Raw genomic sequence first — 16,425 nt, 5'->3', positions numbered from 1 at the left:
TCAATGTTAGAAAAAAAAAAAAAGGATATCAGGTAAACTCAAACTAAAGGTCAATTCGATTCTTATGGGCTCAGCAACCAAAATTTCCATTGAAGAAGAGTTGAACAAAGGTGGTTCATGTTAAGAAACAACTACTACATGTTAAATATATAGGAAATCTATAAAGCAATTAGCAATGAATCAGTGGTTGTTCCATCTTCTCTTAAATGGCCTTGTAACATCCGAGACTGCATAATGGTAGCTTCGTCTTTGAATCCCTGTACTTGTACTCTTTCTCGCAATTTGGTCCCACACATTTCTCCCGTGGTGGAGGATAACTGATGACATATCCCATCAAAACACACAGTTAATACCTCACAATTCCACACATATGGTTCTAACTACCCTCAAATGTTTGCTTACCCGTACGTGATCGGCTTGAAGATATCTGGAAGACCAATGTCTTCAGAAAATGTCATTGTTGTTCCGCTTGGACCGATCACCAATCTGATAGTGTTTGATGCGAGTGTGCTTGATCTTGCAGCTCTTTCCTGTGAAGAGCAAAGATAAAGTCAGAACAGAGAGAGGGAGAGAGAGAGAGTTTATATAAGATGTATTATCTGGCAGTTGAAAGTACCTGAGCTCGTTCTTCCTGCTGTTTTTTTATCTTCTCCTCTTTTTTCTTCCTTCCAGAATCTTGTCCGAGAATTTTCCTGATAGCTTCAGCCTGGTAAATAGACAAAGCAGAATCATTAGATTGTAATTCGGCTTGTGTTGGCATTATAAAGTAACCGGAAAAAATGTATTGACTTTACCTCGGCTTCTTGGGCAGCCTTCTCAGACTGCATTCGCCGTCTCTGTGCAGCTTCGGCCTTCTTGGATTGTTGTTCTACATCAGAAAGCTTCTGTTTTTGTCCTGAAATTGTTCACGGTTCACAGATTTCAGTATTTACTGCTATCAGTTTGTTCTAAGAAAGGGAAAAAATGAGCAACTCACTTCTAGATGAGGGGCAAGGTAAGCCGTCAGGGAATTCAAGAGGTCTAGATCCGATGACAGAATATGGATCTTTTCCTGATTGGAGAGCACGGGTACGTGTTGTAGGAATTTGTCCACTTGCTCCTGCCGGGAGCGAATCAACCATTCCCATCCTCGGTTTTTTCCTTTCAGACACAGCAAGTTTTCCAGATGAGAATTGTTCTCTGTCTTCCATGCCATGACCATTGCTGTGTAACCTTTTGCTTCCTTCACTCTCTTTACCTTCCTGAGGGTCCCTGACCCTTTTAGACTTTAACTTCTCGAGGTATCTGATTTCCTCATCTCCATCATCATCATCACTGTCTGGTTCTGGATCCAATACGCGTTTCTTAAGACCACGTTTGCTCTTCTCGGACATGGATGCACCATTCACAGTCTCAGAGGTATATCCTCTAGATTGATGGATCTCCTTCAAAAACAGTGTTTTCTGACCATGTCTGCGCTCTAGTCCATTGCCTTTTACCTTATTTTTTAATGGCTTTTGTCCGTCATCCTGCATTACTCTTGGATATCAGACAATAACTAATGTATGATGAAGAACAAAATCAAAGCTTTCAACCGATAAGAGTCTTACCAAAGTATCGGTGTAAGCACCCGCCTCAGAGTTGGTTTGGATCGTACGTGTAACACCACCAAGCTTAAGCTTCAGTTTCAGTGGGTTCTCAGTCACAGACCCACAGAGACTATTGGTGTTCCTAACATTTGGGTTAGGTTCATTGCTAAGAGCTGTGCTTGAGGGTGGCAAAAAGGTGAAACTATGCAAGCTCTCTTTTATATGGCGTGGTCGACGAGGCAGAGCACTTCTCCTTCTCCTACCTTTGAAACCAGCTAAAGTAGAAGCAGAACCTTGAGCGGCCTCCATTATCATCAAATCTCAGGACAAACCAACCATACACAAGAAAAACTGCAGTAGAATACGTGAACATAGTGACCAAAGTTAACGGACAAGTAATTAAACTATATAACAGCTGCAAGTAAACCTTCATCAAAACATGTCCCAAGGTCTACTCGAAGCAATTTTTTCAATAGTGAGATATGTAAACATTATATTCAAAGCAATTTGAAATTGAACCTACCATTGTCACAAAACCAATGAAAGCACCAACCATTCTCTCAGAAATCAGTCAAGTTAGAGTGATATGGACAACTGAAACCATACTACACTAAACCACATACCTCTAAAACCTTCTTCTCAGTTAATGCTTCAATAAACTCAAAACGAAAAGCAGGCGGCGGGAGACAGAAAGAGACGCGGGAAGACGGAAGGAGAGAAAAACCCTAGAATTAGATAATGGAGTTGAGGAGGAGAAGAAGAAGAAGAAGAAGTCTCTCGAAAGAGAGATATGTGGATTGGCTTTAAGTGAAGGGTAAATGTGGAAGAGATGTCCCCATATCTTTATCTCCTCCATTTTTCTGATTTTCTCTTCTTCTTCTTCTCTCTTTTTTTTTTTTTCTTTTTTTCTTTTTTTTTTTCCTTTTTTCTTTTTTCCCCTCTTTTTTCGGGTCTTCACTTCCATGTCGTCTCCTTTAAATATCTCCGGCGAGGCGCTCAGCGTTTCTTAGTCGGGGTTAATGACTATGACGATCGACAATTTTATTTTTGGTTTGGGCCTTTAATATTGAGGCCCAGTCTATTCAAGGCTCGGAAAAAATAACAATTAACATAAGATGGATCTCTCTTGCTTTACGGGATGGTAGATCTTTGTATGTATAATATTATAACACTTTGATTGACATCCACATACGACAATACAAATAAATTAGTAGATAAGAGATGCATGATCTATCTCTGGTTAAGCGTTACACACCATGTAAGCCTAATTAATTAATAAAGCTCTCTCACGTTCTTTTTAATATGATTTTTGGAATTTTGGATATTCGAAAACGACGTCGTACCACGTTCAAAACCAGTCCAAGGCCCAAATTTAAAGAAAACAAACACTTTACATCGTCGCGATTCAAAAACGCCGCCGTTTCATTTTTCACTTGAGCAACGTGGAGATAGCGAGACAGTTACTAACCATCTTGGTAAGCTTATCGCCCACGTCAGCCAAAGGGTTAGGCTCTCCCGCTTCTTCGAAGCCGTCGTTGCACGTGCTGTAGTCCGTCATAGCCGCGCTCAAGTTAGTGTTAACGGTGGCAATGTCACGTGACTTAACGGCTAACGCCGCGTCTTCCAAATTGGCAAGGGCGTACGTCGTCGTACAACTCCTGGCAATCGTCGGCGGCTACTTCCTCGACGGTGGCCAACGCCGCCTTGGTGGCGTTGATCGAAGCTTGAATCGCGAGAACGAGGACGGAGGAAGTGTCTGGTTTCACTGAGCCACCGTTAACAGAGGACTAACGGAAGATTCGCATAGCGGAGGGAAATCGGTTTTGCCGCAAATAGCTTTGATCTCCGGAGATAACAGAGCTGGATTCACAAGTGTTTTGATCATATATCACTTTGACTTCTAGTGTTCTGCTGTGGTTTCTATCAAATTCTGTTACTTTCTTTTAAGTTATTGTGCTGGGATTATTTCTAATAGTATAAAATATCTTCTCGTTTGTTCAGAGTTCAAGAATAATATGTTTTAAAGTTACTAGATTATTAATTTGCGCTACGGACAGAATATTTTTCTTTCTATCGATTGTTTTAAGCAGGTATATAATATTATATAATATACAACAGTACTATCATATATATATATTTATTTTTTAAATTTACCAAAAAAGAAAAAAATTAATTCAACATATCATAATGGAATCAAAATGTATTATTTATATGTAAAAATTGACTATTTAAATAAATATTTTGTCAAAACCCGATTTCATTTTTGATTCTTGAAATACTATAACCGGATTTTGATTTTAAAAAAAAATGTGGTGTTTAAAATTAAATAGATTGGTGGATATATAAACTAATTTTAAGAAGTTTACTAAATCAATATTTGGTTGTATAATTTATAATGGATGCAAAATGTTTTGTTTTACCTTACCAACAAAAAAATAAAAAAAATCAAGAGATGTGTTAAACACCAATAATTCCCGAATAATTTCATTTGACAGAAAAAAAATTATTAAACATAAATGGTTAAGAATATTCCGTAACGTGACGCGGATTCTCAAAAATGAATGGAGTACGAATTTTGGAAAGTTATACAACGGTTATTAAGTAAATATTAAATGGTCATGTTGCCTATTGGCTTCACCCCCTCTCTAACGTCTCAATAAATGCATACAGTCCGGGTTCGATTCCACTGAGATATTAAATCTATTTTTTTATTTTTTACCAACATTTAACAAATTTCTAGCAAAATATATTGTTAAGGCCTGTATATTCGTAAGATTAAATATAGTGTTGATAGATTAAGTTTAAGTAATCTCACGAAAATATAAGCAAATTAGATTTTAAAAAAAATTGGGTTAATTAGTAAAAATGATTCCACTACTTAACCCACGAACCCACTAATATCATTCTAGGAAATTCGATTTATCTGGAAATATCACTAATCCATGAAACAAAGCAAAACAACAAAACAAAGCAGAGAGAAATGTTATTTTAAAACAACAAACACGAAAATGCAAAACAAAAAAAGGGAAACTGATGCTGTTGAATGCAGAATCGAATGCCAGTCCATCCATGCCTGAATAGGCGGTCTAACATTACGCTTCAACCGTTCCTGTTACATCAGCACTAGCAACAACATTCAGGCACAGTGCAACAATGGAATTTCTTCCATTTCTATTCCATCAACTTGGTCATCTCCTCCGACACCTCCTCTGTTTCCTCCTCCGACAACACCACCTCCGTTACCTCTTCCACCAGCTGCAACATCCAAACCTCTAAACCGTATGGGAGTGATTTTGTACAGTGTAAACAGTACAGTGATAACAACGAAACCAAACCAAGACAAAGCTGCTTGCACAGGAGAAAAATCTTTGAGTAGAATCTTACGATTGTTTATCCATACCATAGCAGTTGCTGCCATCACAGCATCTCCGCAGCCAAACAGATCTTCCACGCCAATGAACTTGGAAAGGGAGACGAGAAATAGATACAACGAGAGAGAAATCCCAATGGCAAACCATCCTAGACTACTCTCTGTGATCTCGATCATATTACCAATGAATACAAACCCACCAAGGACGGCCATGTTTCCAACGCATTTGAAGAGTTTCAGAGTCATTCTGTATCGCTCACTATACTGAGTCCTCATTTTGACGTAGACACGTCCAATCCCGCAAGCAAAATTGAGAACAAACAAAATAGCACTAATCACGACCGCGGCAATCACCAGATAATTAGTGCTTTTCAGTTTCAGAAGAAAAAAGGTATCCAAATCCCCGAAGATGAACTGGAAGAGAACTAGCATTTCAGGGTGAAAGAACATTGAAGCAAAACCAGATTCAATACATCTCAGGAAGCATTCCGGAAAATTAGTGCACTTACACGCTTTCATAGCGGCATCAGCTTCTTCATTAACTTGGATCCCTCCTCTGTTTCCTGCTCCAACAACACGTTCTCCATTACCTCTTCCACCAGATGAAACATCCAAACATCTAAACCATATTGGAGTGATTTTGTACAGTGTAAACAGTACAGTGATAACAACAAAGCCAACCCAAGACGAAATTTCTTGCGCAAGAGAAAGATCTTTTAGTACATTCTTATGGTTGTTTATCCATACAACATATGTTGCCGTCATCACACCATCTGCGCAGCCAAACAGATCTTCCACGCCAATGAACTTGAAAAATGAGACGAGTAATAGATAGAACGAGAGAGATTCCCCAATGGCAAACAATCCTAAACTACTCTCTGTGATCTCGATCATGTTACCAATGACTACAAACCCACCAAGGACGGCCATGTTTCCAACGCATTTCAAAAGTTTGAAAGTCATTCTATATAAACGAACCCGCTCACCATACTCAATCCTCATTTCCATGTAAAGTCCTCCAAACTCGCAAATAGCATTGAGGAGAAACAAAACAAAACCGATTGCATACACGGATAATAGCAGAGGATTAAAGTTTTTGAGGTTCACAAAAAAGTAAGTACCCAAAGCTCCGAAGATGAACTGGAACACAAAAAGGACTTCCGGGTGATAGAACAGTGATGCAAATCCAGATTCGACGCGTCTGAGAATGCCTTCAGGAAAAGTTTTACACGAACACGCTTTCATTGCAGCTTCAGCTTCACCGTCTTCGTTAGCTTGGATCCCTCCTCCATCACCTCCGACGACACCTTCCATATGATCTCCTTCAACAACGACCTGGACGACATCATCTCTTCCTTCACGATGAGCATCGGTATTACTCATCTTTGATATCCTGGAATTTTTGTATTTTTGTTTAAGAACTTAGGAGAGCTAGAGGTAGGAGAAGAGAGAAAAGAGAGGAAAGAGAGAGAGAGAGAGCGAGGAGAGGAGTGTACCTTTTTGTTTTTTCCGTTTTCTTTTGTCGTTTATGGATTATAAATATTTATGGATTATTAATTAACAAAAGTATTACGTGTATGGCCTAAATTATATCTGGTTATCCACCAATAATAAATACGGTGACGGAAAAAAAAAAACTATAACGCCATAAAAATTTTTTTTTCAATGGCTTCACTATTTTGGACGGTAATACGGCTGTGTTCAAACTGTATCACGCACATTGCACACACACAATTTTTGAAATTACAGCTAGCTGTAAAAGTAAAAGATACGGTACGTGACAGGGTCACATCCACAGAACGGTCAAGTTCTTGGATAATGATAGTATACAAATTTCGTTGCCCATTGAGCAAATACGTCAGTATCCTGGTTCTTACTTATGGACAATAAAGTTGAAGACTTAGCATTCCTTTAAAATTATGACGTCTACACTGAATTATCAGATTTATGCGAGCAGTATACAATTTCGCAACGTAATTTCCTATAGATTACACACACATGCAGGGCTGTTTAGACGTGTTCCACGACTATAATAAATTATTCCGCATTTTACATGTACGTACCTGTATGCATTAAAGAACGTAAACTAAGGTTTTTCCTTATTATATATATATATATATATATATATATATATATATATAAATGATACTGTTGAGATAGGAGGAACCTTTATGCCTGGTTTAAACAACATTCGTTATGTAATTATATCGTACCGCTAAAGACTAAATCTACTGTCGAATTGGTAACTATATCTGGTTTATTCGGGTAATTTTTTAAAATTTAGAATGCGTTTTGGCTAATTAAATTTTATTTTCGGTAATTTTGGTTATTTCATTTGGTAGTTCCAAACTGGTTATCAAATAGAGATAACCGAAGTCTGTCTAATTTGGAATGGATTGGGTTTATTGAATGGAACTGATGGACAAGAAAAAACATGTAATTCACTAACCGGTTGAGATAATTGGTTTGGATGGACCAACATTTGCAGTTTACACGAAAGGTAAAATACCAAATTTTTAATTCACTTTTTAACTTTTTGAACTCTACAAATTTGACATTGTATATAGGCATGACCAAAAGCTAACCTTAACCGTATTTATAACCGTAACCAGACCGTTTATCAACCTTAACCTGACCGTAACCGTATAAAACGGTTAAAAATCGTAACCGTTAACCGTACAAGTACTAACCGTAACCGTTAAAAAAAAAATACTAACCGTAACCGTTAATTAACCGTAACCGTAATAAACCACCGGTTAACCGTACGGTTAAACACTCGGTTAACCGCATATTCAAATCCTTAAATAAATTATATTATAACTGTATATAATGAAAAGACACATCAAATGTTTGAATACATTTTTCACCTTATTAAAAGCAACACAACAAATTGAACTTGTAAGTAATCAAAACATTTCATATTAAACTATTTTTATTCTTATTTCCTTGTGTATTTGATGTTGAGTTTCTCGATCCAATACCCTGATTTAAGTAACTCACTATAAATATTTGAAATCACAAATATTTTTTACTTGTAAAATAAATAGTATTTCATAAGATTTTATCTCTAATATTAATATTATAATAATCATCAAATAACCGTAACCGTAATTAACCGTAACCGTATATAACCGTAACCGTTTTAACCGTATATATAATGGTTAAAGTTATGGTTAAAGAAAATTATAACCGTTAACCGGTGGTTAATTAACCATAACCGCATTAACCGTAACCGTGGTCATGCCTAATTGTATATTCTTTCATTTTAAACAACAATTATCCAAAGATATTTATATTTCTCTCAATTAGTAAAGACAAGAAAAATGAAGACTTGGTTATTATTGGATATGAAGAAAAATAATTTGATGGATTGATAACAATTTATTGATGTTTTAACCCACACACATCATGGATCTGTAACGAACCTACACAACATATAACAAGGAGTGGAGTGACTGGTGCACAAATAATAATGCAACATACAAAAATAGTTGGTATACAAAAATACAATCTTCTATTTAATGTGTAAAGCTACATGAAATATGCCAAATCCAAAGAATATTGACTCTTGCACCAGTGTAGTTGCAGTAGTCATTTACATAACACCAAAGCTTTACCACTAATGGTTGAAATCGAAGCTATATACTTGGTGGCTTAGTTTTTTAGTCATGCAAATTTCCAAGTGAATCATATAAAAGAGAAAGCTAAGAAATGTGTAGAAAAATCGATATCATACGTCAAGAATCAAGACCAACCATGCCTATAGAGTTATATTCTACAACGACGAAAAATATCAGTTACATTGATTTATCCTCAAAAGACAATACTTTCATCGAACGTTGATGCTTCACTTGTTATTTCATCTTTCTGAAGCGACCAAACATTCGTAACATACTAACATCAATATAGTTCACTTTTACCAAATTCTATGGAGAGCATCCAAAAAGAAAACCGAGTCGCTTTGTTTATGGACAACATATATACAATTACGTATATATATATATATATATATCACTTTGTTTCACAAGAAATAGGTGACAAGACAACAACGAGGAGATAGATGCATGAAGCGTGATCTATCTCTGGTTAAACGTCACCATAAGCCTATTTAATAAAGCGCACTCACGTTCTTTAATGTGATTTTGGAATTTTATATATTCGATAACGGCGTAGTACTACCACGTTCAAACCAGGCCCAAATTTAATGAAAACAAACACTTTACATCGTCGCGATTCAAAAACGCCGCCGTTTCATTTTTCACTTGAGCAACGTGGAGATAGCGAGACAGTTACTAACCATCTTGGTAAGCTTATCGCCCACGTCAGCCAAAGGGTTAGGCTCTCCCGCTTCTTCGAAGCCGTCGTTGCACGTGCTGTAGTCCGTCATAGCCGCGCTCAAGTTAGTGTTAACGGTGGCAATGTCACGTGACTTAACGGCTAACGCCGCGTCTTCCAAATTGGCAAGGGCGTCGTCGTACAACTCCTGGCAATCGTCGGCGGCTACTTCCTTGACGGTGGCCAACGCCGCCTTGGTGGCGTTGATCGAAGCTTGAATCGCGAGAACGAGGACGGAGGAAGTGTCTGGTTTCAGCTGAGCCACCGTTAACAGAGGACTAACGGAAGATTCGCATAGCGGAGGGAAATCGGTTTTGCCGCAAATAGCTTTGATCTCCGGAGATAACAGAGCTGGATTCACAAGGTTTTTGGCCGAACTCAAAACATCGATTCCAGATAGAGAAGTAGGAGAAGACGAAGAAGTCTCGACATCATAACTTTCCTCAGACGGTGGATTCGAATAGGCGGGAGACTCTGGTGACGACGCGGGAGAGTCTAAATCTACCTCCGCCGGGGACATTGAATCGGAAGGAGCTTGTGCGGGGGAGTCGATATCAATCTCCTCCGGAGCGGTGGGAGCTTGTGGTGAAGCCGCGGGAGAGTCAATATCTGTCACCGCCGGAGCAGGTGCAGGAGAACCGGAAGGTGGAAACACATGGAGTAGAGATCTGGCGACGTAGGAATCGCCGTATTTGGATTCTACGGGGGATAAGATCGTGACCAGAGTAGAAACCGTGACGATCACGATGATCCGAAAGGTTTTATTCGCCTCCATAATATTTTTTTTTTCTTCCCTTCCGTTGAGAGAGAAAAAAAAAAAAAGTTCGGGGGTTTATGAAAGATAAAAGAGACAAAAAAGATGTAAAAGAAGAAGATATTAAGGGGATCGGCGGAACGTAAATGGCGGCGATTCAAGTTTCCAAATTGTAACATTCGTTTTTCTTAAAACAGGGTAATGTGAAGTTTTGCGATAAAGTAGGTCAACACGTCAACTTAACTAACGTATCTTGTATTTATAAACCTTTTTAATCAAGTATTAATTGGATTTTTAGTACATTTTTGAAACATAATCGTAGAAGTAGTACATTCACTATTCATTATTAGCAAACTAATACATTTTTATTATTTGAACACTATTTAGACACTATTAAAAATCCTTTTAAATCTAATAACTAAAATATTCATCAAAATATATTTGGTTTCTATAAAATTTCAATTACATAAAAATCTATATTTTTTTCTCTATAATTTGATATGCATTTTTTTTAATAATTTCAAATATTTTTCAAACAAATTTTGATACGTCCAGCTATCCTTATGTACAGTTGTGTATCGATGTACGGAAAATCATCCGTACAGCGGTCTGTATATACGTATAATTGTATGTGTACAGATATTTTCTGGTCTATATATGTATATTTGTTTATGTGTAAATATGTTTATTTGTAGTTGTTTCCCTTTGTACAAATATTTGATGTACAATAATGTGTTACTGTACAATTGTCTGTCTGTACAGATATCTCAAATAGTAAAAATGTACTATTTTGCTAATTATGAATAGTAAATGTACTACTTTTATAATTATGTTTCAAAAACGTACTATTTTGCAAACACACCTTTTAATCAATCCATAATCTACAAGTATGGAGTCATAAAAAAAAAACTGTTATTACCTTATTAAATAGTCACCATTTCATTTTTCTTCTTCTCATAGTAGACCTTTGGTTGAAAGAAAAATTGAAATAGTAAAAGTTAGTTTGAGGTTTTACTCTATAAGTTCGAATGGTTGAAAATAATATTTTGATCGTACTTATGTAAGCTTAATCGGAAAACAGATTTGTTTAGATGCCATTTCAAAACGTATATCATATTTGATTTTTAGTTTTATTTTTGATCAAGACAAATGTTTGAATTAGTAAGAATTCTACAATAATTTATTTTTGTGAAGTTGGAATTTAGAGGCACCGTTTTTTTTTGTAATGGCTTTCTTATACGAAAATTAGTACTTTAACTAAGGTAAAACTTTGACATTACCATAGTAGGTAATAAAAGCATCTTTTTATTTGAAGGTCACTGAGGAATCAATTAATAACAGCTATCCCTGATGTCGAAAAAGTTAATGTTTATAATTTTGTTAATGTTTGATGTGTGTATGTATATATATATTTACTTGTTTTAAGGTTTGTTACCGGACTATGCATTTGCCCGCTTTTAGGAATTTGAGAGAAGAAGAGACTACTATAAAGAAAGAGAGAGAAAAAAGTGGCTTTGCATTTCCCGAAAATGGACGTCTCGCCGACATGGATGATGAAGATTTGTGCCGGATTTGTCGATCACCGGAGGAACCAGGAAACCCATTGAGATATCCGTGTTTGTGTCGTGGGTCTATCAAGTATGTTCATCAAGATTGTCTTCGTCTTTGGCTGAATCGTCGTGGATACAAGAATTGCGAGGTTTTATGTTTGCTCATCAATTATCTTCCATCATGCACCTTCATTAAACATAATAAAGAATGTCGAGTAACAACAAGTTCTGTTTGTTCCATACAGGTTCTTGCCATCAGCGTATATGTGTCTATCCTCTTTGTTCTTCTACCATTTTTGATTGGATGGAATGTATTAAGCAACTATTGGAGGCAGCTATATATCCGGAAACTCGTCTTTTATTCTTGGATATATAGTGATGCTGTCAATTCCCTTTGCTTACATTGGAATCCTCTTCACTCTTCGTCATAACTCATTTCCAGCCATAGTCCGGTGTTTCTCACTTCATAACAGTAATTAGAGGAAACCAAATTATGAGAGTAGACATGTTGTATAGTGTCTTAATTTTATACGAGATTAATGGAATTTTTGGTGACGAAGGAGAAGAGCCTCCAGTTTCGTACTATTCGGTTCAAAAATTTGGTTTAACAAACGCACAGCGTGTTGATGATTATTTCGTGTTCATCATGTTCTTGGCGTGTAGCTTCAAACGTGGATTCTCGTTTTAATTGACGCCAATACTTTATTAATTATGTTTGATTTAATCTTAAACTTCCTTTGAAGTTACCCTTAAAAGTTACCAAAAATTACCAACCGTACCATTCTCACAGTTCCAGTGGACGGACTGGAAAACCAGAAAACCAAAAAAGGCGATTCAAAGCAGCAGAGAATATTAAAATCCATCTGCTCTCCGTTGATTCCTATTTTCTATTTTCCGATTGACGGAGACGCCGAGATTTATCCTTCATCGGCTCTGGATTCTCAAAGCCCTAGCTGAAGAATCTCTCAACATTTGGAAATGCCGTTCTGGTGGCCACTGATCGTTCTCGCCTTCGCTTACGCGATCTGCAAGTTCCTTCTTATGCTCATTCCTCCCAATGTTCCTTCCATTGACGTTGACGCATCCGATGGTATCTTTCCTTCTCTGTTTGTATCAGCTCCTTGTTTCGTCTATGACTCTTGTTTCAGTACTGCTGCGAATTTATCTGTATTAACAGTTCGTAGAGCAAGCTTATGGATGTTTGATTTTTATTGGTATTTGGAATGAATTTTGAAACAGTGTTGGCTCATGGGAAAGATACGGAGGAGAATAGCTTCATCTATGTGAGTTCTTCGATCGCATCATTTTCTCCTTTTCATCCATATTTTAGTTGTTAGGGTGATAGGGAATTTAGCTGTTCATCATATATATAGTCTCCTGATCTTTTGGTTTAGGACTTAGGTATCAATAAATCTCAGTATTATGAAGTTAACTCTGATTTCCATATTTTTCTTTCTAAGTGGCTGACTCCCCTATAGTTGATTTATCATGATAGCTAATTAACTCTTAGATCAGTTGTTCTTGTGAATCATACTGAATCTTAAGTTCTTTGTGACATTGGCTTTAGATTCCTCCAAGAGGAAGGAACCAACAGTCAGACAAAAAAGTTCAATGCTATGAACCTGCCACAATGAAATATCTGGGATATTTCCCTGCTCTGTCGCCCACTGAGGTTAGTGGCTGCTGTCGTCTCTACAACGAGAATCTGTTTTTAAAATCCTAATTGAATGATGCTACATTAAATTCATATGTTTCTCTCTATCCACCTTATCCTGGCTTATAATTTACATATTTGTGTTTCAGGTAAAGGAGCGAGTAACACTATCAAGGAAGGCTCAAAAAACATGGGCTCAAAGTAGCTTCAAGCTTAGAAGGCAGTTCCTGCGGATTCTTCTGAAGTACATTATTGAACACCAAGAGCTTATATGCGAGTGAGGATTCTTTTCTGTGTTACTGAGTGGTTTGATATACATATTTGCTTTCCCTTGGTACCTTTTCTCAAATAATGCTAAGATTTCCCTTGGTGCCTTTTATTTAGAGTCTCTTCACGTGATACTGGGAAGACTATGGTAGATGCGTCCCTGGGAGAAATAATGACTACTTGTGAGAAAATTACTTGGCTTCTTTCTGAGGGTGAACGATGGTTAAAGCCTGAATCTCGGTAATACCATCATTGCATATATAAATATCAGTATGAATCATATTTCTGCCTTGATCCTTGCTTATAAATGATTTCAAGTTAAATTTCATTTGTCCACAGGTCTTCAGGAAGAGCGATGCTTCATAAAGTATCAAGAGTAGAGTTTCATCCCCTTGGTGTCATTGGAGCTATAGTCCCATGGAATTATCCCTTCCACAATATTTTCAATCCTATGCTGGCTGCAGTCTTCTCTGGGAATGGCATTGTTATTAAGGTTAACTGAAATGTTTTTTTTTCTTTCTATAATTATAGTTCGCTGACCCTTGATTTTATCTTTTCCTAGGCAATGCCATTCATTTGCATTCCATATTTGAATAAGCTTAGCATGTTACAGTTTATATGATGTCAAAATCGTGAGCAGTGCAACATTGAGAGGAAGTTGATTAGACTTCTTCAATGCATATATCCTTCTTGAGATTTGGTATATGTTTCTGATAGTTGGATCACCTTTTCTGCAGGTTTCTGAACACGCTAGCTGGTCAGGATGCTTTTACTTCCGCATAATCCAGGCAGCTTTAGCTGCTGTTGGAGCACCTGAAAATCTAGTCGATGTGATAACAGGGTCTGTGTGTTTTATTTATGGAATTCTCCTTAGCATGTTTTTATCACATTGATTTCATCAATTAAAAAATTATTTTCAGGTTTTCGGAAACCGGAGAAGCACTTGTCTCATCTGTTGATAAAATGATATTTGTTGGATCCACAGCTGTTGGCAAGATGGTACAGTCTTCAGAATTGGTTCGTCATTCTAATTAGTTCACTATGATTTGTACTTATGCAATATGTTGCAGATAATGAGAAATGCTGCCGAGACATTGACACCTGTCACTCTTGAGCTTGGTGGAAAAGATGCATTTATCATATGTGAAGACGCTGATGTCTCACATGTAAGTGTATTTACTGTGTCATGGTGCTCTCTTCTGTGCTTTTATGGTTTATTATTGGAAAAGGAGGCGTTCCCTGCAACACCTAATGCTTCTGTTGTACCATTTAGGTTGCACAAGTGGCTGTAAGGGGCACTCTTCAGTCAAGCGGGCAAAATTGTGCGGGTGCTGAAAGATTCTATGTTCACAAAGACATTTATAGTGCATTTATTAGCCAAGTAACCAAGATTGTGAAGTCAGTTTCTGCTGTAAGTTCTCTGTGATTTATTGTCATCTTTACTCCAACACCTTCATTAGTATGTCATAATGAGCATAGTAGCCATTCTCTTGTTTTCGTCACCCTATAGTCTTATTCCTATATTTCCTAGTGTATGTAAGCCACATAGGAGGTTAACTGGCATTGTCATATGTATACTGTGGAAGTTTAAGTAAACCAAAAATCTATTGGTTCGAGCAACATTAGACTTCTCTTTCTCATTGAGTTCCTTCTTTTACATCAGGGTCCTCCTCTAACTGGGAGGTATGACATGGGTGCTATATGCTTGCAAGAGCACTCTGAACACCTACAGAGCCTTGTAAATGACGCCTTAGACAAAGGAGCAGAAATTGCTGTCCGTGGCAGCTTTGGTAATCTAGGCGAAGATGCAGTCGATCAATATTTCCCTCCAACTGTTCTAATCAATGTAAACCACACCATGAAAATAATGAAAGAAGAGGTATGTAACCTTACCTTAATTGGTCTGTCTTGCCTCTATTGGTGCATCACACAACTCACACACCGAGTTCTTAAGATACTTTATTAATGTATGAGAATCAGGCATTTGGACCAATAATGCCAATCATGCAATTCAACAGCGATGAAGAGGCGATAAAGCTGGCGAATGATTCACGTTATGCGCTTGGCTGTGCTGTTTTCTCTGGAAGCAAGAGTCGTGCCAAACAAATCGCTTCCCAAATTCAATGTGGTGTTGCTGCAATCAATGACTTTGCATCAAACTACATGTGCCAGGTGCTCATCACTGGCTTTAGTTTAGGATTTTACCTTGGGAAATGAGAAAAAAGAAAGGTTAACCATCATTTCCATGATTAAGAGTAAGACTTTCTCTCTTTTGATTTTGCAGTCGCTCCCGTTTGGAGGTGTAAAAGATAGTGGGTTTGGAAGGTTTGCTGGTATAGAAGGTCTAAGAGCATGCTGTCTCGTGAAATCCGTAGTTGAAGATAGATTTTGGCCACTCATCAAAACCAAGATTCCGAAACCTATTCAGGCAAGTTTTAAAAAATATTGAAAACCCAATCTGATTATCTGAATATTTGTTAACATTTCTCTGTGATGGCCATATCACAGTACCCGGTAGCAGAAAACGCGTTTGAATTCCAGGAGGCACTAGTCGAAACTCTTTATGGTCTTAACATTTGGGACCGGCTAAGATCCCTAATTGATGTCCTCAAGTTTCTTACGGATCAGAGCTCTAACGTGAGCAGAACTAGAAAGAGCCACTGATGAAGAAAAACTTGGTGTCAACATTAAAAAAAAAACCTTTACTCTTTTACATGCGTCAGCTGAGTTGCTGATATTGCAAGCTAATTTTGTTCATTACTTATTAGTGAGACTCGTTTTTCCTCAGAAGGGCTATTTGTGACTTGTGAAATATCTGAAAATCCACTTTTGCTTTGCATTATAATAGGAAACTGTCAATTGGTTTCTTCAAATCCATTTTTTGTTTTTTTTTCTTCATTGTTGAGAATGCCAAAGCAGAGTATTAA

General features: G+C 37.2%; 4 protein-coding genes across 6 annotated transcripts; 1 reads left to right on the top strand and 3 right to left on the bottom strand.

Annotated features, from left to right (window-relative positions):
- Nucleotides 1-54: 54 nt before the first annotated feature.
- LOC17893680 (INO80 complex subunit B) lies at nucleotides 55-2,532 on the bottom strand. Of its 3 annotated transcripts, none has more exons than XM_023785861.1 (7): nucleotides 2,192-2,532; nucleotides 1,590-1,919; nucleotides 977-1,508; nucleotides 795-895; nucleotides 617-706; nucleotides 409-530; nucleotides 55-317 (listed from the first exon to the last, which is right to left on the bottom strand). In XM_023785861.1, exons 2-7 carry the CDS (start codon nucleotides 1,881-1,883, stop codon nucleotides 203-205), a joined length of 1,254 nt encoding a protein of 417 aa, XP_023641629.1. In that variant the 5' UTR covers nucleotides 1,884-1,919; nucleotides 2,192-2,532; the 3' UTR covers nucleotides 55-202. The 3 variants fall into 3 exon arrangements, with proteins under 3 accessions (XP_023641629.1, XP_023641628.1, XP_023641627.1); XM_023785860.1 differs by having other exon boundaries at nucleotides 403-530; nucleotides 2,092-2,526; XM_023785859.1 differs by having other exon boundaries at nucleotides 403-530; nucleotides 2,192-2,526.
- A 1,914-nt stretch (nucleotides 2,533-4,446) lies between these two features.
- LOC111831737 lies at nucleotides 4,447-6,337 on the bottom strand. The gene is made up of 2 exons (XM_023787015.1): nucleotides 4,969-6,337; nucleotides 4,447-4,823 (listed from the first exon to the last, which is right to left on the bottom strand). The coding sequence occupies exons 1-2, from the start codon at nucleotides 6,319-6,321 to the stop codon at nucleotides 4,740-4,742; spliced, it is 1,437 nt and encodes a 478-aa protein (XP_023642783.1). The 5' UTR covers nucleotides 6,322-6,337; the 3' UTR covers nucleotides 4,447-4,739.
- Nucleotides 6,338-8,962: 2,625 nt separating this feature from the next.
- On the bottom strand, nucleotides 8,963-10,224 carry LOC17891866 (pectinesterase inhibitor 6). Its single transcript, XM_006298208.2, has one exon. The coding sequence runs from the start codon at nucleotides 10,046-10,048 to the stop codon at nucleotides 9,197-9,199; it is 852 nt and encodes a 283-aa protein (XP_006298270.1). The 5' UTR covers nucleotides 10,049-10,224; the 3' UTR covers nucleotides 8,963-9,196.
- A 2,159-nt stretch (nucleotides 10,225-12,383) lies between these two features.
- On the top strand, nucleotides 12,384-16,371 carry LOC17890621 (aldehyde dehydrogenase 22A1). Its single transcript, XM_006297207.2, has 14 exons — nucleotides 12,384-12,667; nucleotides 12,817-12,860; nucleotides 13,145-13,249; nucleotides 13,381-13,508; nucleotides 13,616-13,738; nucleotides 13,838-13,991; nucleotides 14,236-14,339; nucleotides 14,419-14,497; nucleotides 14,569-14,664; nucleotides 14,772-14,909; nucleotides 15,162-15,377; nucleotides 15,479-15,670; nucleotides 15,783-15,926; nucleotides 16,007-16,371. The coding sequence occupies exons 1-14, from the start codon at nucleotides 12,556-12,558 to the stop codon at nucleotides 16,160-16,162; spliced, it is 1,791 nt and encodes a 596-aa protein (XP_006297269.1). The 5' UTR covers nucleotides 12,384-12,555; the 3' UTR covers nucleotides 16,163-16,371.
- The last annotated feature ends 54 nt before the right edge of the window (nucleotides 16,372-16,425 follow it).

The sequence above is a fragment of the Capsella rubella genome, unplaced genomic scaffold, assembly GCF_000375325.1.
Source record: "Capsella rubella cultivar Monte Gargano unplaced genomic scaffold, Caprub1_0 scaffold_3, whole genome shotgun sequence".
NCBI classification, from domain to species: domain Eukaryota; kingdom Viridiplantae; phylum Streptophyta; class Magnoliopsida; order Brassicales; family Brassicaceae; genus Capsella; species Capsella rubella.
This window is presented reverse-complemented; position numbering and strand designations above follow the sequence as displayed.